The sequence below is a fragment of the Lynx rufus genome, unplaced genomic scaffold (assembly GCF_022079265.1).
Source record: "Lynx rufus isolate CCGP_SWC_20201006 ecotype Redwood Valley unplaced genomic scaffold, mLynRuf1.p SCAF_10, whole genome shotgun sequence".
Classification (NCBI taxonomy): Eukaryota; Metazoa; Chordata; class Mammalia; order Carnivora; family Felidae; genus Lynx; species Lynx rufus.
The window spans coordinates 40410740-40433645 of NW_025814824.1; the positions used below are offsets into that span (position 1 = coordinate 40410740).

Genomic DNA, 22906 nt, shown 5'->3' on the forward strand with positions numbered 1-22906 from the left:
GCTCCTATGAGTCGATGACAAAAAAACTAATGAAAACTTACATTAGTATATGAACAAGTCACAAAAGAAGAAATAAAAATGAATCAGCACACGAAAAGATGCTCAACCACACCAACAGGCAAATGCAAATTAAAAGAGCAAAACACTGTTGGTAGAAATTTAAACCAGTACAGCCTTTCTGGAGGGCAATGTGGCAATGTTAAATAGTAAACGCATACACCCTTCAACCAGGAATTCCATTTCTAGAAATATTTCCAGAGAATTATATGACCATGCGCGCGCACACACACACACACACACACACACACACACACACAAAGTCAGGAAACCCCGAAGGAGGACTACAGATGTCAGCTTGCACGTAACAGTTTTTCTATGGTATGTGACACCTACGTAAAACCAAAGCCCCAAAGAGCCAGAATAATTTGAAATATTCAGAACTTTTTAAAGAAATCTCCATTAAGAAAATTTAAGTTGAAATTATGCTTTCATGAAGCCTAACCTAAACAGCGTAACAATTAAGAATGTGGGCTCCAACTTGTACCCCAATGTTTATAGCGGCACTCTCAACAATAGCCAAATTATGGAAAGAGCTTAAATGTCCATCAACTGATGAATGGATAAAGAAATTGTGGTTTATACACACAATGGAGTACTACGTGGCAATGAGAAAGAATGAAATATGGCCCTTTGTAGCAACGTGGATGGAACTGGAGAGTGTGATGCTAAGTGCAATAAGCCATACAGAGAAAGACAGATACCATATGGTTTCACTCTTAAGTGGATCCTGAGAAACTTAACAGAAACCCATGGGGGAGGGGAAGGGAAAAAAAAAAAAGAGGTTAGAGTGGGAGAGAGCCACTGAGAACAAACTGAGGGTTTGTTAGGGAGGGGAGGGTGGGTGATGGGTATTGAGGAGGGCACCTGTTGGGATGAGCACTGGGTGTTGTATGGAAACCAATTTGACAATAAACTTCATATATTGAAAAAAAAAATACAAAAGGGAGTGTATGTCATACAAAAGATGGTACAAAACAAGATCTGTTTAACTTCAGTTGTCTGATGAATTAAAATAAAGCAAAGACCCAGCAAAAAAAAAAAAAAAAAAGAATGTGAGCTCCAAAACTTCACTGCTGAATACAACAGCCTCCAACCAATTAGGGCACTTGAGCACGGAAGTGTGGCTATTCCAACCTGAGATGTGCCCTAAGAGTAAAATACACACTAAATTTCAAATAATTAGAACAACAGAAAAGAATATGAAATATCTCATTAAGTTTTTATTGGTTACGTGCTCAAACAGCAACATTTTACATATACTGGGTTAAACAAAATATATTCTTAAAATTATTTTAATTTTTAAATTTTTTTTACCTTTTATTTTTTAACGTGGCTACTAGAAAAGGCAGAAGCATATACGTGGCTTGCATTAGAATTCAACTCAACTTCAATTAAGCTGACTCACGTCTCTGCCTCAATTTCCTTATCTATAAAATGGGGCTATAAAGAGAAAGTACCCTTATGGTTACTATAAGAATTAAAGGATACATTTTTTAAAATAGGCTTTCAAAAAATATTAAATGATATATATTTCTTAATTTTTTTAATGTTTATTTTTGAGAGACAAAGACAGAGTGCGAGCAGGGGAGGGGCAGAAAGACAGGGAGACACAGAATCCAAAGTAGGTTCCAAACTCTGAGCTGTCAGCACAGAGCCCGACGCGGGGCTCAAACTCATGACCTGAGCCGAAGTCGGATGCTTAACAAACTGAGCCACCCAGATGCCCCTAAGTGATATATTTTTAAAATACCATAATGCCTAGAACATACCAACTGGTCAAAAAACATTAGCTATAATTTTTATGATTATTCCATTTTTAATAATTTATAAATCTTCGCCTTAGAAACACCCTTACAGTGGCTTTTGAGTTAAACTTCACAGCAAAAGTTAGGTATGCTCCCTGCTGCTACAACAGACAATTTATTTCTAAAACACAAACAGTAAATAAAATAAAGGCAGATACCAGGGCGGGCAAGACGAGCTTCACAGGTGCAGGCAACGAAGAGGAGTAACGTCGAGACTTCCTCACAGCAAACTTCTCGGTGGGGATGGATTTCCCCGCAATTCTCTGCTTCAGGCTCTCCACCTGTCTGCAAAGAGCCCAACCCCAACCCCAGCAACAGGTCTTTAGGACACATACGTTACTGACACCCGCAGTTTCCACGCTGTGCTCCCCAGAACGGCAGCATCGGCAGTATCTGGAAATTTGTTCCAGATGCAAATTTTCAGACTCCACCACAGACCTAAGATCAATGACCCCAGAGCTGCAGCCAGCAATCCAGAGGCTGGGGAGTCTTCCGGGTGATTTGGATGTGTGCTCAAACGTGAGAACCACTGGGGGCACCTTGGTGGCGCGGTCAGTTAAGTGTCCATCTCTTGGTTCGGGCGTAGGTCATGAGCTCATGGTCGTGAGACTGAGCCCCCCCCCCCTCCCGCCCCCCACCTTGGACTCCATGCTGACAGGGCAGAGCCAGCTTGGGATTCTCTCTCTCCCTCTCTCCCTGCCCCTCCCCACTCACTCATATGCATATGCACGCTCTTGCGTGCTCTCGCTCCCTCTCAAAATAAATAAATGAAGTTAAAAAAAATGTGAGAACCACTGATTGACACACACTTCCCTCTAGTTAACTTAGCTCATGTCTTAATCTATCAAACACAATCAAAGAAATCTAGATATAAAATTGGCAATCTTCATACGTAAGCAGGAAAGAGTCCCAAGTATTTACTTACACTGTGGATGCCCAGGGAAAGGAAAAGTGTGCATGGCACATTTCCTATTCCTATCTATTCTTACCTATTCCTACCTATTTGCTATGGCACAGATCTGCAAGATAATATGCCTCAAACACAGCCGTCGACTAACGTACTCTGAGCAAAAGTTTAGCAAACACTGGTTATTTTGAAAATAATCAGCTAAGGTCGTGCACCATGTTTACAAACTTCCTCTTAAAAGTCTAAGGAATCCCAACTGCGAAATTCACAAGCCCATAAAAATGAGCATAGGATGGAGAGACCCCATGTTCCCAGAGCACTTTCTTACACACAAATTTGTAAGTGCATCCAACAGGCTGCTGCTCAGGGAAATATCCAATTACATCACTGAAAGAACAGATGAAACAAGAGACAAAATACTACAATAAGAGGACAAGATTGTGTTCGGTTATTTCTGGGCACAACTTGGGGATAGGAGTTTTAAGGCAGAATGCTCATGATTGGATTGATGTTCGGTCACATCAGTGGAAGAAGCGGTGGAAATGTGAGGCGGGGGCTGAGGGCGGAGGACAGGAGCGTGTACTGCACAGGAGACCGCACGGTTTGAACACTGCACAGGCTGTATGAAGAAAACGCTCATTTGGGCAACTCTCCTCTCATTGTCCTGACAAATTAGATGCTGTCATACAGCAGACCTCGAGCTTTCTCCTGAAAATGAGACTGATTACATGTTTCACAGAAATTACTTTGATATGAAGAAAATTCACTCTGAGGTGGAAGAAATAAGACAGACTTAAAAGACTTCATTGTATCTTAATATTCCATTCCATTCCATTCCTTTTGTTGTTTGTGGGAAACAAGGACACGCATTGTACCAGTAAGAGGTGGCGTTTTTCATACCACTCCTTCCACTGAGGTTGATTCTACAGTTAGCATACATGGTCCTATGTTCAAAGACAGCTTTCAAAAAGAAGATGAAAAAGCGGTCCTAGTCGTATCTTCAAATCTGCTGTGACAAGTCTGACGGTTCGGCTAAGATGTTATTTCTCATAACGTGGGCACAGAATGCAGTACTCCCCGTAAAAGGTTTTGTCGTTAGTTATGTCTGAAGAATGTAGCAGGGCTTCTCTGGTTTTTTTTTGTTGTTGTTGTTTGTTTTTTTTAATTTTTTTTTTCAACGTTTTTATTTATTTTTGGGACAGAGAGAGACAGAGCATGAACGGGGAGGGGCAGAGAGAGAGGGAGACACAGAATCGGAAACAGGCTCCAGGCTCTGAGCCATCAGCCCAGAGCCTGACGCGGGGCTCGAACTCACGGACCGCGAGATCGTGACCTGGCTGAAGTCGGACGCTTAACCGACTGCGCCACCCAGGCGCCCTGAGGGCTTCTCTGTTCTTAACCTTCTCATCTCCAGGGCTCATCTCCTCCCCTCTACCAGAGCCAGCGGGCCCCGCAGTTATATCTTAACACCACTTCATCACCTACAACTTTTCTACTCAAAGCACAAACCCAAGCACACCACTCTGAATACCCTTCTCTTCATTCTAACTTGGCTGCTCTAGTAAGACCTTCAGTCTACTTGCCCTTCAACTTTTTCCCTATCCGCAGTCTCCCTCTCTCTCCCTGTTCCTCCATATTCCTGCTTAGATCGCCCTGTCCTTTACGGCCACACTCAATGGCCTCAGACCTAAACTGCCTTGTCCTCTGCCTAGTCGCTACACTCACCTGGCAAAAACCCAGCTCTGGATGATGTTCAGTGTGCCTCTTCCCTGCACCTGCAGTGAGAGCTGACGGGTATCTCCGTGAATTCATCAGCACCGCCTTCAGGTGGGCCCTTGTGCTACCTGCCATTCCTCCTACAGTGTTTCCCTCACCACCTCACTGTCCCGCTCTCTGCAACAATCGATTCCGAACACTCTCCATCCCCCTCGCACCTCGAGCCCACTCCTCCCTCTTTCAATAGATGACCTTGACTCCTCCTTTGTAAAGAAAGACACAAGTTGGGAGATGGAGAACCCTTCCTCGCATATTACAGCACACAAGCTTGCCTGCCTCTGCACCTATCCTGGGCTTCCTCCCTTCTGATCCAGTAGAGGACCTGGTCCTCCTCCTAAATAAAACCAACCATGCCATCAGTGCTTTGGATTCGAACTCCTCCTGCCTTTTCAGCAAACTTACAAATATCAATTATCCCATTTCTTGCTTGTATGTGTAACTTCTCTTCTTCAATTGGATCTTTCCCAGTGGTTTCTAAGAATGCTCACAACCCTCCCATTAAAACATTCTCTGTCATGATATCTCCCTCCAACTACCAACGCTCTCTCTCCCCTCCCCTTCATAGTCAGAATTATCCAGGGATGCATTTATACTCAACTCTACATTTCCCTATGTCCCATTCACTCTTCAGCCACCTCCAGTCTGACTTCCACCTCTACTCGAGTATGTTATCAGCCCCTGCTAGGGTTACCGAGGATCCTGTCCCTCTGTCTTGTGTTTAAATGGAATATTGTGTGTTGTGAGATGTATTTTGAGTCACGCGTGACCTTTCTTTTCTTTTGACCTATATACAGCTGACCCTTGAACAACATGGGGGGTGGTTAAAGGCACCGACCCCCACAGAGTCAAAAATCCACATATAATTGGGGCTCCTGGGTGGCTCAGTTGGTTAAGCGTCCAACTTCGACTCAGTTTATGATCTCATGGTTTGTGGGATCGAGCCCCATGTCGGGCTCTGGGCTGACAGCTCAGAGACCGGAGCCTGCCTCGGATTCTGTGTCACCCCCTCTCTCTGCCCCTCCCCTGCTTGCACACACATGCTCTCTCTCTCTCAAGAATAAACAATAGGGGCGCCTGGGTGGCGCAGTCGGTTAAGCGTCCAACTTCAACCAGGTCACGATCTCGCGGTCCGGGAGTTCGAGCCCCGCGTCAGGCTCTGGGCTGATGGCTCAGAGCCTGGAGCCTGTTTCTGATTCTGTGTCTCCCTCTCTCTCTGCCCCTCCCCCGTTCATGCTCTGTCTCTCTCTGTCCCAAAAATAAATAAACGTTTAAAAAAAAAAAAAAAAAAAAAAGAATAAACAATAAAAAAAATTTTTTAAATCCTTAACTTTTTGACTCCCCCAAAGTTTAACTACTAATAGCCTTCCGTTGACCAGAAGCCTTATTGATAACAAATAGTTAACTCATATTTTCTATGTTGTATGTATTAATACCATATTCTAACAATAAAGTAGGCTAAAGAAAATCTAAGCAAATCATAAGAGAAAATACAGTATCAGTATTATACTTTATTTATTAAAAAAAAAAAAAAAGAAAGAAAAAAAGAAAAAACCTGCGTGTAGGTGGACCCACACAGTTCAAATTCATGTTGTTCGAGGGTCAAGTGTACATAAAATGTAGCATAATGTCCTATCAAATATCACCTTTTGGCTCTTCATTTTTTTTAATATGAAATTTATTGTCAAATTGGTTTCCACACAACACCCAGTGGTTAGCTCTTTAATGTGCAGTGCTCCTTCCTGTAGCAGGGTCATCTCTGGTTTCTGTTCCCCTGGTCTGAAACTGTATCACTGCAAGTCCCTGCTGCCCCAGCAGCTCCTCCTCCACCTTCAGACACCACCTCACACTCGCACCTCTACCTTCTTATACACACTTCTCCTCCCATTGGGGGATGGGCCGGGGATAGCGGGTCCTGTTGGCGATGCAAGTTATTATCAGCTTCTGGCTTGCTAACTGTGGTCTCAGTCACCCCGAGCGGAAAGAACACCAGGTTTGCTCAGAAGACAGAACATGGTTGGGGCGCCTGGGTGGCGCAGTCGGTTAAGCGTCCGACTTCAGCCAGGTCACGATCTCGCGGTCTGTGAGTTCGAGCCCCGCGTTGGGCTCTGGGCTGATGGCTCAGAGCCTGGAGCCTGTTTCCGATTCTGTGTCTCCCTCTCTCTCTGCCCCTCCCCCGTTCATGCTCTGTCTCTCTCTGTCCCAAAAATAAATAAACATTAAAAAAAAAAAATTTGAAAAAAAAAAAAAAGAAGACAGAACATGGTGAGTTGAAAATGCTTTCACATGTCCAAGTGAAGGGGGCAAATGGAAACTGGACATACAGGTCTGGAGCTCAGTCAGGAAATCTGAACTAGGGATGTAAACTTGGCCTGGCTGAGATTTCCTAAGGTTGAGGCTCTAAGACATCAACATGTAACAGCTGGATAAAAATAGGATGAGTCTACAGAGCTACTAAGATGGGATGGCAAGAAGAGTAGGAAGAAAAAAATTACTCAGGTATTGTAAGTTTGCAGTTATTTGCGTGACTATTTCATTGATGTCTGGTTCCACTACAAGATCATAACCCAAGGACAGGAGCCACGCCTGTTTATTCAGCACCTCACACGGTATCCTTCATACAGAAGGTGCTCAAAAGTAAGATTACAGATGATTTATGGATACTTATCTAAACGAAGTTAAACAGATTAGCTCACAAAAGACCTTTTATGAATATGGTTCTAAGGGTCCCTGCATCAAATGAGTAGAAATTAAAGAAAACATGAAGGTAACGCGTGGGAGGGCACTTAGGGGAAAAGAAAGAGGTGTTCGGGATCCCCGTTACAGCAACGGTGCCCTGCTTACCTGAATAAGATTACTATATCCTCTTTAGTTGCTACGACATCCTCCTCTGGAAGCATACTCAAAATTGCAGCTTTCAAGAATACGTATGTTGCCTTCAGGAAAAGAAGAAAAGCAGCTGGTTATAGGGCATCTCTAGGTACATGACATTTCTATCTTGCAAGTCAGGAACGACCTGCAAACTGTCTAGATGTAATACTTAAAAAGCCATCAAAGAAATAAAAAGAAATGAAGTCTTATACTGCTGTTCCTATTGAGAGTAACACCTTTCAGTTAATTTTGACCATTTTCCTATTATACAACTGTCACGTTCATGGGTGAGAAAGATCACAGAATGAACAAGAAATATGCACCTCATTTCTCCCAACTTCTCACAAATAGATCAGAATTAATTTTAATTATGAAAAGCTTTGGGGCACCTGAGTGGCTCAGTCAGTTAAACATCCGACTTCAGCTCAGGTCACGATCTCCCAGTTTGTGAGTTCGAGCCCTGCATTGGGCTCTGTGCTGACAGCTCAGAGCCTGGAGCCTGCTTTGGATTCTGTGTCTCCCTCTCTCTCTGCCCCTCCCCTGCTTGCACTCTGTCTCTTTCTCTCTCTCTCAGAAATAAATAAACATTAAAAAAAAAGAAGAAGAGCTTTGTCATAAGGGCATCATGAAATCTACAGAAAAATTATCAAAGGCTATTGATATTTAATAACTTTTAAATATAAGTGCACTTCATCCTCAGAGGTAAAGCTTCTTCGTTTAAAAGGACTGTTTGGATGGCTTTTAGAGCATGTAGTGCTGAGGGATAGTGCTTATAAACAGTAGGTACTTAATGCCTATTTCCTCCAACAAACCTCTAAGTTGAGAAAATAATGTTAATGTCATACTACTGAACAAACAGTCCTAAACAAAAATTATCCTGGACACTTATTAGCAAACAGGTAACATCAATGAAAGCATAGCACTTTACCTTGGACCATTTACTTTCTTTGCAAAGCAGATCGGAATAGTAATATGCCTCCATCCAGTTTTGTTGAAACACATAAATCCACATCAGCTCCCAGTAACAGAGATGGTGAAACTGTTTCCATTCTTCTTGAACTGAAATGCATTTTCGAAGTATCTCTTGTGCCTATAAGTCAATTGCATAAAGCTGATCATCCAGATATTAGACAAGGAGGTAATAACCTAATGGAAAAATACATAAATCACTTTGTACAAAAAGAGCAAAAGCATAACTCATTAAGCCACTCAATGTGATGATATATGTTCCTTTCCCTACATGCCATGATACAATTAAGTTCTGCCTCTTGATTTAGCTTCCTGAGGCGGCTGTGGAACTTTATAATGTGGGAGTAGTGACATTCCTTCCCAAGTAAGATACAAAATGCAGAAGTCCTTTACAAAAAAGCTGAAAATAAAAGTCAGAACTTCCAGAAGTTAAAATATACCTTAAACAAAGTTAAAGGCAGACTGGGAGAAGATATCACTATATCCACAACTGGCCAAGAATTAACCCTTAGCATACAACAATTTTATAAAATCCTTAAGAAAAAGACCACTCAATGGGAAAACAGTCAAAGATATGAATGGGTAAATCAGAGAAAAAGACATACAAGTGACAAGCATACATATGAAAAAATTTGTAAACTGAAAAATACAAATTTAAAAATTAAACTATCATATTTTGGCCATGACATGGGCAAAAGCAAAACAGATAATGTCCAGAGTTGCCAAAGTGCACAAGAAACAAGTGTTTTCACATCTTTATAGGAGTTTAAATGGAATAACCTTAAGTTAGAAGGGCAATTTGGCTAAATTTATTAAAATGCAAACATCTTTGACTTTGGAATCCTGATTATCAGAATCTATCTTATATAAATACACCTGTGCACAGAAACATACACATGATGATGGTTACAAGAGCATTATTTATAGTAGCCAAATGTCTATTAGTAGCGGACTGCTTTACTAAGTATCATATTTCCATCTCATGGAATAAAATCCAGCCATCAAAAAGAATGAAGGAGATTTAGATATACTGACCTGGAAAGAAATCCAAGACGCATTGTAAGTAGAAAAAAAAAAAACAAATCAAAGAAAAATGCGTATGTTTGACCTCATTGACATGGAAGAAAATTATTTGTGAGTATATTTATATGAAAAGCTCCACACTCCTCTTCTTCAAGAGAGTCAGTAACTACTTTCCTTTGATGAGGAGTATGTACCATACAGTGAAGGAGAAGTTGTATGTTATGCCGGGGCTAGCTTCCAAAGTCAATATGTAATACAGAAACTGATGACATTGTTTGAAAACCCCTTAAATGTGCCCACCTGTACTTTGCATAGTCTACCCTGAACTGCCTCATGTACTTAAAGTGTAAGTATAGACTATATTCAGTAATTTATATACAGTAGATGCATATACCAAATTAAAATCGGGCATAAAAAATAACATATTTTTTCTCTGTTTCTGCCTAGTGCATACAGCTGAATCTACTTATATAGAATGAGTCTAATGCAACTCCACCTTACAGACAACTCCCCAAGTTATTCTCCCAAAATAAATTACCTCTTCCACATTTCCCTTCAGCAGCTCTATCCGGGCATGATAAAACAACATGAGGGAGCCCTGCAGAGAAAGGAAGAAGACAGACCAATCAGTGGTCAGCCCTGCTTGACTGGTCATGGTTGAAACATGCACTTGAAATTCTAAGCATACATTTGGAAACTGCTGGAGGAAGGGTGCAAGGAGACTCTCGGCTTCCAGAACATTCACTTCTCCTGTACCTAGAAATTCAATAGGAAAAGCCTCAGTCTTCACGAAACAGGGTAGATACTTACAAGTAATTCTCCAAATTTCATTAAGATCTAGCAAACGCCTAATCGTGGAAAAGATAAAAAAACTGCTAATTTGGCAATTTTGCATTTGGGAAATAAAATAAGACAAGTCCCATCTCTGACTTCACTTTAAGAAAGCTCTGGCACAGGCTAATTCTTAAGAATGGAAGGAGCTGTCTTTGAGTCCTATTTGGGCTTTCTGGTTTTAATAGCAATATTAACTTATCTTAGCCAAACATTTAATCTTCTATGCAAAAAGAAATCTAATACGAATATGTTAAAATAGATCACCTTAAGCAAACTTTATACAACTTTTTAAGGAAAACAGATAAAAAAGTTCAGTGAAAGAAACCCTCCACCTCCTCTGCCAAATGTTACTATGACAAATGTCACTATTTTCCAGTTTTACTGAAAAAAGAGAAAATAAGTAAGCAGATATAAACTACTAGCTTTTAGGGGCGCCTGGGTGGCTCAGTTGGTTAAGCGTCCGACTTTGGCTCAGGTCGTGATCTCACAGTCCATGAGTTCAAGCCCCGCGTCGGGCTCTGTGCTGACAGCTCAGAGCCTGGAGCCTGCTTCAGATTCTGTGTTGCCCTCTCTCTCTGCCCTTCCCCTGCTCATGCTCTGTCTCTCTCTGTCTCAAAAATAAATAAAAACATTTAAAAAAATTTATATAAAAAAAATTTTAAAAAAATAAACTACTAGCTTTTAGTGATATTTTGTCTAATTTTTTTAACTAAAGTATAATCAACTGTTATGCTGGTTGGACCAAGGGTACAACCTCAATGTTTTACTTACTCAGACGAGAGGTAATCAGCTTTCAATGACATAAAATGTGGCACAGTCCTTACCAAGTATCAGGGAGATATAAGTGTGGAAAGCTAGAATAGTTAAGCAGCACAGTGGGGACCTCATGCTTCTTCCTGACGCGCCTTCCTGTAACTGCAGGAGCCCCAACTCCTGTGGGAAGTAAAAGCGTTTCAGAAGGACAGTGCATGACTGAAAAATCATATTCAGACACTACCGAGTGTTCACCTATCTCCCCACTCCGTGAAAGCAGGCTTTATTTTTTAAGAGCTTAGAAAGGGGTAATGCCTAACTAGAAATAAACTTCACATTTTAAACTGGCGTTAAGATAATCTCACAAATTCTTTCTATTATGTGATTCTACGGAGAGGATAAAGGCAGTGCTCATTTCATAGAAATGTTGTATTTCTCCTATAAAAATATTGATTTATTAAAACATATTGAGGATCTAAGTGCAAGGCATTATGGTTGGCATTAACAAATACAGTTTTGTCGTCAAAGATCTTTCCATCAAAATGCTACGTGAACCCACAGTTGTATTAAAATATTGTGAGTATCATAAAAAAGGTGGGTAAGTAAATGATTCTGGGTTAGGAATACTTGAGCCTCACTGGGAGAGAATAAGGGAAAGTTTGAGAACAGCTGACATTTCTCTCAAACCTAATGGATGGAGAGGATCTCAACAGAACATTATTTGGAAGGATGGTGGCTAGGGAGGAATAGAGACCAGCAGAAGCACAGAAACAAAAAAGTACAAGGCCTGTTTGGGGGAAAAAAATAGTAGTTTCTTATACTTGTTCCCATATAGTTCTCAAAACCTGCCCTCTTTACTAACAGGGACAGCTTTTGCAATAAGACAACCCTGGTAATATCATATTGAGTATTACATTTAATAAATGTCATACACTATGAAGCAAGCACATGGAAATATAATGAACGAGGGAGGGGCGCCTGGGTGGCTCAGTCAGCTGAGCATCCAACTCTTGGTTTCAGCTCAGGTCATGGGTTCGTGAGCTCAAGCCCCACATCAGGCTCCACGCTGGCAGTGCGGAGCCTGCCTGGGATTCTCTCTTTCTCCGTCCCTCCCCTCTTTCTTTGTCTTTCAAAATAATTAAGTAAACTTAAGAAGAAGAAGAAGAAGAAGAAGAAGAAGAAGAAGAAGAAGAAGAAGAAACAACATAATGAATTAAACTCATGGAAAACAAATTTCCTTAGTTTTGTCATGAAACTTGTAAAAGTACAAAGAAACCCAAAATACTACAACTATACTTGATCCGTGTGAATCATAAAATGTGAGACATGGAAATCTAGCATAATTTCCTGGTTTTACAGAACACTCTAGGGTTGCTGAAATGTTAAAGAAGCATATTCTAACCACACAAGACTACTAAAGTCCAGCAAGCAGCAACCTTAGTAAAACATAACTTTGAATTCCAGAATTTAGGTAACAAAGATAAAAAATTTTAACTTTCAATAGAAAAACCATCTCGACTTCTGAAAAGTATGATCAAGACCCCAGTGGCTCTTTACTATCCTGCAAACAAATTGCCAATAATTGTCACGCTAGTTATGAGGATGTATTGCATTCCTTCGTATCCAACAAATAATGTTTGCATCTTCCCTGTCAAAATGAAGATAAAATTAAATTTGTACCCTGTTTCCAGAAAATCCTATAAATTCTAGTAGTCTGATAATCCGTGCTGGTAAAAGGGAGAGCATCTGCAAGAAAAAAAAAAAAAAAAATACAAGCATACTTATTTGTTAGTGTATCTAACTATAGAGAAATGTTCACCTCAAAACAACTTTAAGTTTTAATAATTCAGTAATATGAAAAACTAGATCCAACTTTAAACCACTGTACATACCTCAATCATCACATATTGCACATACAGTAATCACTACCTGTGAATTAATTTCATTTTGCGAAGAAAATGAACCTAAAAAATTTAAAAACAACACAAAACGAACAAACAAAACCCTGGCCTTTTCCAGACGCTCTAAAGAATACATGCTCTTTTTATGTCGAATGATGAAGCGGTGAGAAGGCACTCCCTCAGGGCCCACTTCCAAATAAGGTTTCTCTTAACCTCCTTTCCCAGAAAGCAAGTCTGCTGAACTCCATATAACATACGTGCATCACCCAAAAGTGAATAGCACGGTCCTGCGGTCCCTTTCTAGGACCACCCTGAGGAGCAGTGGGGAGGCACAAGCCAGCCAGTGCAGGACTTCGAGCGGTGCACCTGTTAGTTCCCTTTGCTTGGAAGGAGAGATGGCCACATGCGCAATTCTCTACAGACTCACAGGCTGAAGCCAAAGAGTTAGCTGGACGTTCAAGGATTTGGAAGCAGTATCACTGGGAAATTAATGACAAAAAGGTCTAGGGAGGAGTACAGTCCTCTCTGAATGAGCAAAAAAAAAAAAGGGAAGATGTTTGTGTCCCATGTAAATGTTCACCAAAGCCTGACCTGAGCAGAGGAGGATTTTCATAACCAGATGAATAAGATGACCTGTTCTACAGAGACCAGTCAGCCTCTTTCTCCAGGCACCCCCATCATCGACCAATGGGCTAATAACAAAGAGGCCATGGTGACATACATACTTATGTGTACTATTTCCTTTACCCCTTGACTTTCTCATCAATTCTAATCAAACCTTGACAAATATCAAAATCCCTAAATAATATATTACAATTTGACAATATCTACTCAAACTCTTTGTCTCCCTCACAGCATCATAATCGCTCCTCAAGGTATATCACTGCTGCCTCACCTATTTCCAATTCCAGAGCCACCATTGCTAAAGTAACAGTATTTCTGATGTGAAAACAGAACCAGATTCCAAGCTCCTTCTTACCAAAACTGTTACTAACCCATTCAAGTGCTGCACGCTTCCCCTATTGTACAATCCAAAACGACTCTGAGCATGTGCAGAACGTTACCACACATGCTGGCCAAAGTCACCACCAGGTCACAACACAGAAAAACAGATCGCACTCTAGCTACTTGTCAAGCAAACCCAGGTAGAGGTTCACACGCAGTAGAGAAGGCGCTGAACATCTTAGGTTCTTTTACAAAGGCTTCTGGTGGCTTTATAATTATTTACTTACCAAATTAAAGGCACCTATTCCAAGCTTGACACCCCCTTCAAACTCATAGAAGAACTGCTGCTCAACTTTGTTCTTCTGAATTACATGCAGGATAGAAAGACATTCTCTAGATTGAAGAAAAAATGTTATTGCATAAGTTTACTAGGACTCTGCAAATTCACGTTAAGTCAACTTTCCCACTTATGCACGATAAAGTAATTGTCATTAACCAAAATACTAGACAACTTTTAAATGGAGGCAGCTATGCTGAGTTTAACCTGAAGGCCACCTGGGGAATAGTCATTAAGGAAAAACGGACACACCCATTTCTACACTGTTTATCAGGACCCATCTTTCTGGGCTGAAAGCAAGACAGAGATGGAATGTGAGCAAGCATGACTCCAGAGCCACAGGACCACAGGGCTGTGACCTCACAGCTCTCCAGCAATATTGCACAGAAGCCTTCCTAGATGTGCTCCATCCCTCGGCTGCTGTGCGCACTTCAGCAACCCTACTTTCCACCGAAGGACTGAGATGCTACCGCCAAAAAGATGTGAATTTCAGTGTGATCACCATGATCTCAGACCAAATAAATTCTAGAGCTTGCCAATAAGAAGACTGAGGAAGGACAGCAAGTTCCATCAAAATTGCACATCTGTCTTTTTTTCCTATTCCGTCCAAGCAAATCTTTTAGGTTTCTCATATTAATTTCTTTTCTATGCACTTCCCCCCTCCCTTTCATATGTTCAAAAGGCAAATACTTAATCCGAGAAGTGCAAATTAAAACGATAGGGGCGCCTGGGTGGCTCAGTCGGTTAAGCGTCCGACTTCGGCTCGGGTCATGATCTCACAGTCTGTGAGTTCGAGCCCCGCATCGGGCTCTGTGCTGACAGCTCAGAGCCTGGAGCCTGCTTCGGATTCTGTGTCTCCCCCTCTCTCTGACCCTCCCCCGTTCATGCTCTGTCTCTCTCTGTCTCAAAAAAATAAACAAACATTAAAAAAAATTTTTTTTTAAATAAAACAATGATAAAGATGTAAAAGTTGGTAATGAACAGGAATTGCTTACCAAACTGACAAATAAATTTTTAAAAGGTAGTAAGAAATAACCAGATATTATGTATCACCTTGTGTGATATAACTATGAAGCATACAACTTCATTTATGATGTATTCTAGCCAAATTTATTTAACTGGAATCCAGTAAGCCTACAGATCTCATTTCCAGTTTACAGGAAATAAAAGGAGCTAGAAGGCTGTGGACTGAATTAGTTATGTACCCCTCCCCCCACCTCACCTCCAAATTCCTATGTTGAAGCTCTATGCCCCAGTGTGAGGATATCTGAAGACAGGAATTTTTAGGAGATCTAAAAATCCTTAATTAAAGGATGGGGTCCTAGTCTGGTAAGACTGGTGGTCATAGAAGAAAAAGAAGAGAGAGGTTATCTCTCTCTTGGCCATGTGAGGGCCAAGAGAGAAGGTGGCCTGGCTGTCTGCAAGCCAGAAAGAGAGCTCTCTCCAGAACCGGATCATGCTGGCACCCTCATCTTGGACTTCCAACCTCCAGAACTTCAAGAAAATAAAATTCTATTGTTTAAGCCACCCAGTCTGTGGCATTTTGTTCTGGCAGCCTGAGCTGACTAAGACAAAGAACAACCTGAATGGAAACTCGGAAAAGCCATCAAACAAATCCATGGGACATTCTGCAGGACAACTGGCTTGGGCTTTTCAACAACCATCATGGGGGCGCCTGGGTGGCGCAGTCGGTTAAGCGTCCGACTTCAGCCAGGTCACGATCTCACGGTCTGTGAGTTCGAGCCCCGCGTCAGGCCCTGGGCTGATGGCTCGGAGCCTGGAGCCTGTTTCCGATTCTGTGTCTCCCTCTCTCTCTGCCCCTCCCCCGTTCATGCTCTGTCTCTGTCTGTCCCAAAAATAAATAAAGACGTTGAAAAAAAAAAAAATTAAAAAAAAATTAAAAAAAAAAAACAACCATCATGGATAGAAAGACTGTTCCAGAACAAAAGAGACGTAATGGACACAAACACAGGATGCAGTAGACAGTCATGGGTTGCATCCTGATACAGACACACCAGCAGTAAAAGAAATTTGGGGCCAACTAGTAAAATGTGAAGATAGATTATTACACCAAATGAAGATTTATTGACATCGAAAAGTAAAAGAGCAGGTTATGGGGCACCTGGCTGGCTCAGTCATAAGACTGTGCAACTCTTGATCTCAAGGTCATGAGTTCAAGCCACACACTGGGTATAGAGATTACTTAAATATATAAAACTTTTTTAAAAAAGGAAAAAGCAGGTTGCAAAAGAGTACGCACATTAAAAAATACATATAAAAAATAAAAAAATAAAAGGTACATATATCTTTACATTTGTATAGGAACAATTCTGAATGAATACATACTAACATACTAGCAGCCATTATTGCTGGTGAAAAGAATATGGGGGGTGTGTGTTAATATTTGTTCATCTACATTCTCCCATTTTCCTCAATATGTATTCTGCTTTTGTGATAATAAAGCATTATTTTAATTTTTTTTAATGGAAAACCAGTGTTGGCAAAGAAAAAAACAAATAGACATATTCATCTGCTTTGGTAAAAGGTGGTTATAGTACAGAGATTGGCAAGTTATTGGAACCTGAGCATGCCCATTCATGCATTTTTTGTCTATGGCTGCTTATACTCTACAGTCTCAGAAATGAGTAGTTACAACAGAGATCTTAGGACTCTCAAGCCTAACATATTTACCATCTAGCCCTTTTAGAAAAAGTTTGTTGACCTAATTATTTTTCAGAATGATTTTGCAATATAAACCAAAAATCTTAAACACATGCATACCTTTGACCCAATAAATCCAATTTTATTCTAAGGAAATAGCATGGATACACACAAAACTTTACCTATAAGGAGAGATACTGTATTACTATTTATAATGAAAATGTATAAACAAACTAAATAGGCAAAAACAGAAAATGAATTAAGAAGACAGTCACATGAGTGTATATCTTTATACATACACACATATGGTATACCCACATAATGGTATGCTATATAGCCATTAAAATCCATGATGAACTAAAAATATTTAATGACCTAATATTTTGTGACATGAAGTGAAAGAGGAAATTTCAAAATGACAGGAAGCATATAATTTCATTATATAAGAAGATAATTATAAGCTCAGGCACATGCATTAAAAACTCAAACATCAAAATATAGGTAGGATGGCAAGACGCAGAAAAAATGGTCAGAGTTCTTTTCTTCTTTGATAAAAATATAAATGTTGTATTTTCTGATAACAGATGCTTGTTACAAAATTTCCAAATACGTGGAGAAGGTGTGAGTGCCTCCACATGACTATCCCGCAGAGAGATGGTCACTGTTAACAGCCTGGTACATAACCTTCTAGGAGGTTTTACGTGTTAGTGAGAATGCGATATTTAAAAACCACAAATGGGATCATATAGCATATACGTTATATAGGTTATATTGCTGATTTTCCATGAAAATGCATGAAAGCTACCTTATTTTTTTAACAAGCGCGTATTATTCTATTCTATGGGATAATTTATTTAACCAGATTCTTATTGTTAAACATTTGTTTCCAAATTTTCCATATTATAAACAGTGCTGCTAAAAGTGTGCTTATACATTAAGTACTTTTCCTACATCAAGTACCATAACTATAGTTAATCTATCACAACTGTCCTTAGGATAAATCCTTAGAAAAGGGACTTCTGAGATCAAAGGCAATACACTTTCTTAATTTTGATACTGTCAAACATCCTCCAAAAAACTTGTATCAACTTAGACTCCCCCCAACTTATGAGCTCCTCACATTGTCATCTGCCCGGAGCCTTTGGATCACATTTCCATTGGCATATTTTATTGTGGTATAGTTTGCCCTGACGAAAATTTAAACATCTATTTGGTCAAGTCAGTCTTTTATGGTTCCTGATTTTATGTCACACTCAGAAAAGCTTCTGAAATTGACATCATGTATCTACTGATACGATACACTACAAAGGACACAATATCACTTACATGGTATTCTTGCCATAAATGCAAAATCTGCATTTAATCATAAGAAATATTAGATAAGTCCCCACTGAGAGATGTTCTACAAAATAACTGCCCAGTATCCTTCAAAAATATCAAGGTCATAAAAATAAAGACAGACTAAGGGACTCTTTCAGATTAAAAAAGACTAAAGAGGGGCACCTGGGTGGCGCAGTCGGTTAAGCGTCCGACTTCAGCCAGGTCACGATCTCGCGGTCCGGGAGTTCGAGCCCCGCGTCAGGCTCTGGGCTGACGGCTCAGAGCCTGGAGCCTGTTTCCGATTCTGTGTCTCCCTCTCTCTCTGCCCCTCCCCCGTTCATGCTCTGTCTCTCTCTGTCCCAAAAATAAATAAACGTTGAAAAAAAAAATAAAATTAAAAAAAAAATAAAAAAATAAAAAAGACTAAAGAAACATAACAACTACATGCAACATCTCTGATCTCAGATTCAGCTCTAGACCAGAAAAAGGACACTGATAGGACAATTAGAGGAATCTGGGTAAATGTTAGTACCCACGTTAGTTTCTTGAATTTAATAATTATACTGCAGTTCTAAAAGATGTTAACATTTGTGGGGCGTCTGGGTGGCTGTCGGTTAAGCGTCCAACTTCGGTTCAGGTCATGATTCCAAGGTTTGTGGGTTCAAGCCACGTTTAGGGCTCTGTGCTGACAGTTCAGAGCCTGGAGCCTGCTTCCGATTCTGTGTCTCCCTCTCTCTCTGCCCCTCCCCTGCTTGTGTTCTCCCTCTCTCTCTCTCTCTCTCTCAAAATTAAATACACATTAAAAAATTTTTTTTCTTTCAGCGTTTATTTATTTTTGGGACAGAGAGAGACAGAGCATGAACACGGGAGGGGCAGAGAGAGAGGGAGACACAGAATCAGAAACAGGCTCCAGGTTCCGAGCCATCAGCCCAGAGCCTGACGCAGGGCTCGAACTCACGGACCGCAAGATCGTGACCTGGCTGAAGTCGGACGCTTAACCGACTGCGCCACCCAGGCGCCCCAGAAAAAAATTTTTTTCTTTAAAAAATATATTAACATTGGTGAATCTGAATGAAGAACACATAAAAATTCTTTGTAAAAATTCTGAAGTTATTTCAAAGTGAAAAAATTTTTAATAAAAGTTTAATGGCTTTAGTGCTTTAGGACTACAAAAAATACTTTCCTATTTTCACTAGTACTCTTTTAAAAATATTTTAGGGGCGCCTGGGTGGCTCAGTTGGTTAAACATCCGACTTCAGCTCAGGTCATGATCTCACAGTCTGTGAGTTCGAGCCCCGCGTCGGGCTCTGTGCTGACAGCTCAGGGCCTGGAGCCTGCTTCAGATTCTGTGTCTCCCTCTCTCTCTGCCCCTCCCCCACTCATGCTCTCTCACTCCCTCAAAAATAAATAAACATCAACAAAAATTTTAAATATCCTTAAAAAAAATAATAAATAAATAAATAAATAAATAAAAATAAATATTTTAATATTGGGGATCCTGGGTGGTTCAGTCAGTTAAGTGTCTAACTTCAACTCAGGTCTTGATCTCACAGCTCATGAATTTGAGCCCCACACTGGGCTCTATGCTGACAGCTCAGAGCCTGGAGCCTGCTTTAGATTCTGTGTCTCCCTCTCTCTCTGCCCCTCGCTGCTCACGCTCTTTCTCTCAAAAATAAATAAACATTTAAAAAAATTTTTAATATATCTTAATATTAAATCCACATGGAATTTATTTTTATATTTTTTTTCCAAAATGAAGAACCAATTTTCCCCAAACCATTTGTTAAAGTATCCATCTTTTCCCACTGTTTTGAAAGACATACATACATACATACATTCATATATATATATGAATGTGTATATATATATATATATATATATGAATGTCACATATTTTTAATTCCCAGGTTAATGTCTGTGTATGCAAAAATACATGCATGCACACACACACATACACACACAGAGTCTGTTTCAAAACTCTATCTGTTCCATTCCATTGATATATATGTTTGTGCCATTTTAAGACTACTTGAATTGGGACACCTGGGTCACTCAGTCTGTTAAGCGTCCATCTTCAGCTCAGGTCATGATTTCGCTGTTTGTGGGTTCACGCCCCACATCAACCTCTGCTGACAGCTCAGAGCCTGGAACCTGCTTCAGATTCTGTGTCTCCCTCTCTCTCTGCTCTCCCCTGCTCATGTTCTGGCTCTGTCTCTCTCTCTCTCTCTCTCTCTCTCTCCCTCAAAACTAAACATTAAAAAACCATTTTTTTAAAAAGACTACTTGAATTCATTCAGTTTTTTTAAGTTTTTATGACTAGAAAAGCAATTAGCTCTTTAACATTCTTTTGTATCATCTAAAAAGTATTTCAGGGGCGCCTGGGTGGCTCAGTCGGTTAAGTGTCCAACTTCGGCTCAGGTCATGATCTCGTGGTTCACGAGTTCGAGGCCCGCATCGGGCTCTGTGCTGACAGCTCGGAGCCTGGAGCCTGCTTCGATTCTGTGTTTCTCTCTCTCTCTGACCCTCCCCCCACATTCATGCTCTGTCTCTGTCTCAAAAATAAATAAACGTTAAAAAAAAAATTAAAAAAAATAAAATTAAAAAAATAAAAATAAAAAATAAAAAGTATTTAAAGAGGAAAACTAAAAACAAAATGTCAATTCCCAAAATTTCTGCCCCACCTATACGATTTTGAATGGAATATAATTTTATTAAATCACTTTGTGTGAAAGTATCTCTTAAAACACTAAATCTTGGTTCTGCACTAATGGGGATCTGCTCCTAGTAATGACACACACACTAGCTTGTATTAGATTAACTGTCTCACAGATAACAATTATAAACTTTAGAATTTAAATATTTTTTAAGTTTATTTATTTTTGAAAGAAAGACAAAGAAAGTGAGCGGGGGAGGGGCAGAGATAGTGAGGGAGAGAGAATCCCAAACAGAGCCAGATACAGGGCTCAAACCCACAAATCGTGAGATCATAACCTGAGCCGAAACCAAGAGTCGGATGCTTAACCGACTGAGCCCCCAGGCGCCCCTTAAATATACATTTAAAATGTGTTTTCAGGCACTGGAAAGTGAAAACAAAAAGTAGGAGAAACCTGGAGAAGAATTAGCCTTTGAAAGATGAGAACAACTCTCATATGGACTTCACATTTACATGGCTAGGCAGCTGAAGTACTCTCCAGGCCACTCAATATGGGGTGCCTACAACTGATACAGAAAGCCACACAGTCCCATTGCCTTAAAAAGTCAGAGTACAGAGTTCAAGACTGCCAGAATGGCTGTGAGGCAATGGAAAAATTTTCAGATGGGGAGAACCACACAGGAGGAAAAAACCAAGATCAAATTCTTGTTGGACCCATGAACTACTGGAATACTGGAGAGACTCCAAAGAAAAGCAAAAGCAAGAGCAAGACAGAAGAAATAAAGGAGCCATGACTTCAGGTGCTACCTTCTTGTAGAGAGTCAAGAGTCTGGAGTCTAAGTCTAGTCAAATTCATGATTCCTAGAACAAGTATCAGCACTCTTCCAAGAAGATAATAGAATCCAGAGTCTCTATAATGAATCAATACCTAGTGCACAATTTAAATACTGTTGTCAAGGGAAGACACAAAATGATATGACATATGATCAAGAGAAAAAGCAAGCAATAAAAACTGACTCCAGGATGACCCAGAGAGCCAATCTAAAAAAACAAAAAACAAAAAACCATGCTTTTCAATAAACAGTACCACAGTGACTTGTTGAACAAAATCAGACTGACTAATATGTGTAACTGGACCTTAAAAGAAGAGGAAAACAGTGAAAATGGAGCATAAAAAAATATTTGTAGAAATAATGGCCACAATTTCTCAAAGCACACTTAAACACGTTGCAAACTACTGAGAACCAAAGGTACAAGAGTCTTCAAAGCAGTCAGAAGAAATGACACATTACAGACAGGGACTGGTAATACATACAACAGCTGACTTCTGATCAGAAACAACAGAGGCCATAATACAATGGACTGACAGTTTGAAAGTGGTGAAAGAAGAAAAAAGAAAACCTTGTAACCCAGAATCCTGTACTAAGCAAAAATAGCCTTCAAAAATGAAGACGTTTTCAGATAAATGAAAATGGAGAGACTATTGAAAGCAGACATGTACTACAAGAAATATTAAAAGGAATTCTTCAGTCCAAAAGTATACAGAAACGAATGAAGAATACCAAAAATGGTAACTATATATATGAGTAAATAGAAAAATCTGTAAGATATCATAGTTTAAAGAAAAAGTGTGACACTGCATCGTGAGGTTTATAAGTGTACTATCATAAGAATAGTATAAAAGACAAGTGGCAAATGAAATTATACTTCCACAAAGTTCTTATGTTTTATGGGCAACAGTGCGATATTAACTCTAAGTTGACCGTTGTAAGGTAAGAAGGATTTTATAATCACTAGAGCAACCTTTAAAAAATTAAAGAGGGCTATAGCTAAGAAAACAATAGAGGGATTGATTACACTGGAATATATATTTTTAAATTTTTATGAAAGCAAAGAAAGGCAAAAAAGAACTGGGAAAACCAAATAAGGCAAGAGAAAAAAAAAATGGTAGCCACAAGTACAAACATATCATTTGTTACACTGAGTAAAAAAAGCAAGATCCAGCTACAAGCCTCTATAAGAAATGCAATTTAGGGGCGCCTGGGTGGCGCAGTCGGTTAAGCGTCCGACTTCAGCCAGGTCACGATCTCGCGG

At 40.0% G+C, this 22906-nt stretch overlaps 1 protein-coding gene across 1 annotated transcript in view; it reads right to left on the minus strand.

Moving 5' to 3' along the window:
- TTC39B (tetratricopeptide repeat domain 39B) overlaps positions 1-22906 on the minus strand; it is a 127703-nt gene that overhangs the window by 21617 nt on the left and 83180 nt on the right. The window contains 8 exon segments of the mRNA XM_047064768.1: positions 2024-2150; positions 7390-7481; positions 8345-8506; positions 9947-10006; positions 10097-10164; positions 11067-11175; positions 12676-12741; positions 14129-14234. Coding sequence (XP_046920724.1) covers positions 2024-2150; positions 7390-7481; positions 8345-8506; positions 9947-10006; positions 10097-10164; positions 11067-11175; positions 12676-12741; positions 14129-14234 — 790 coding nt within the window.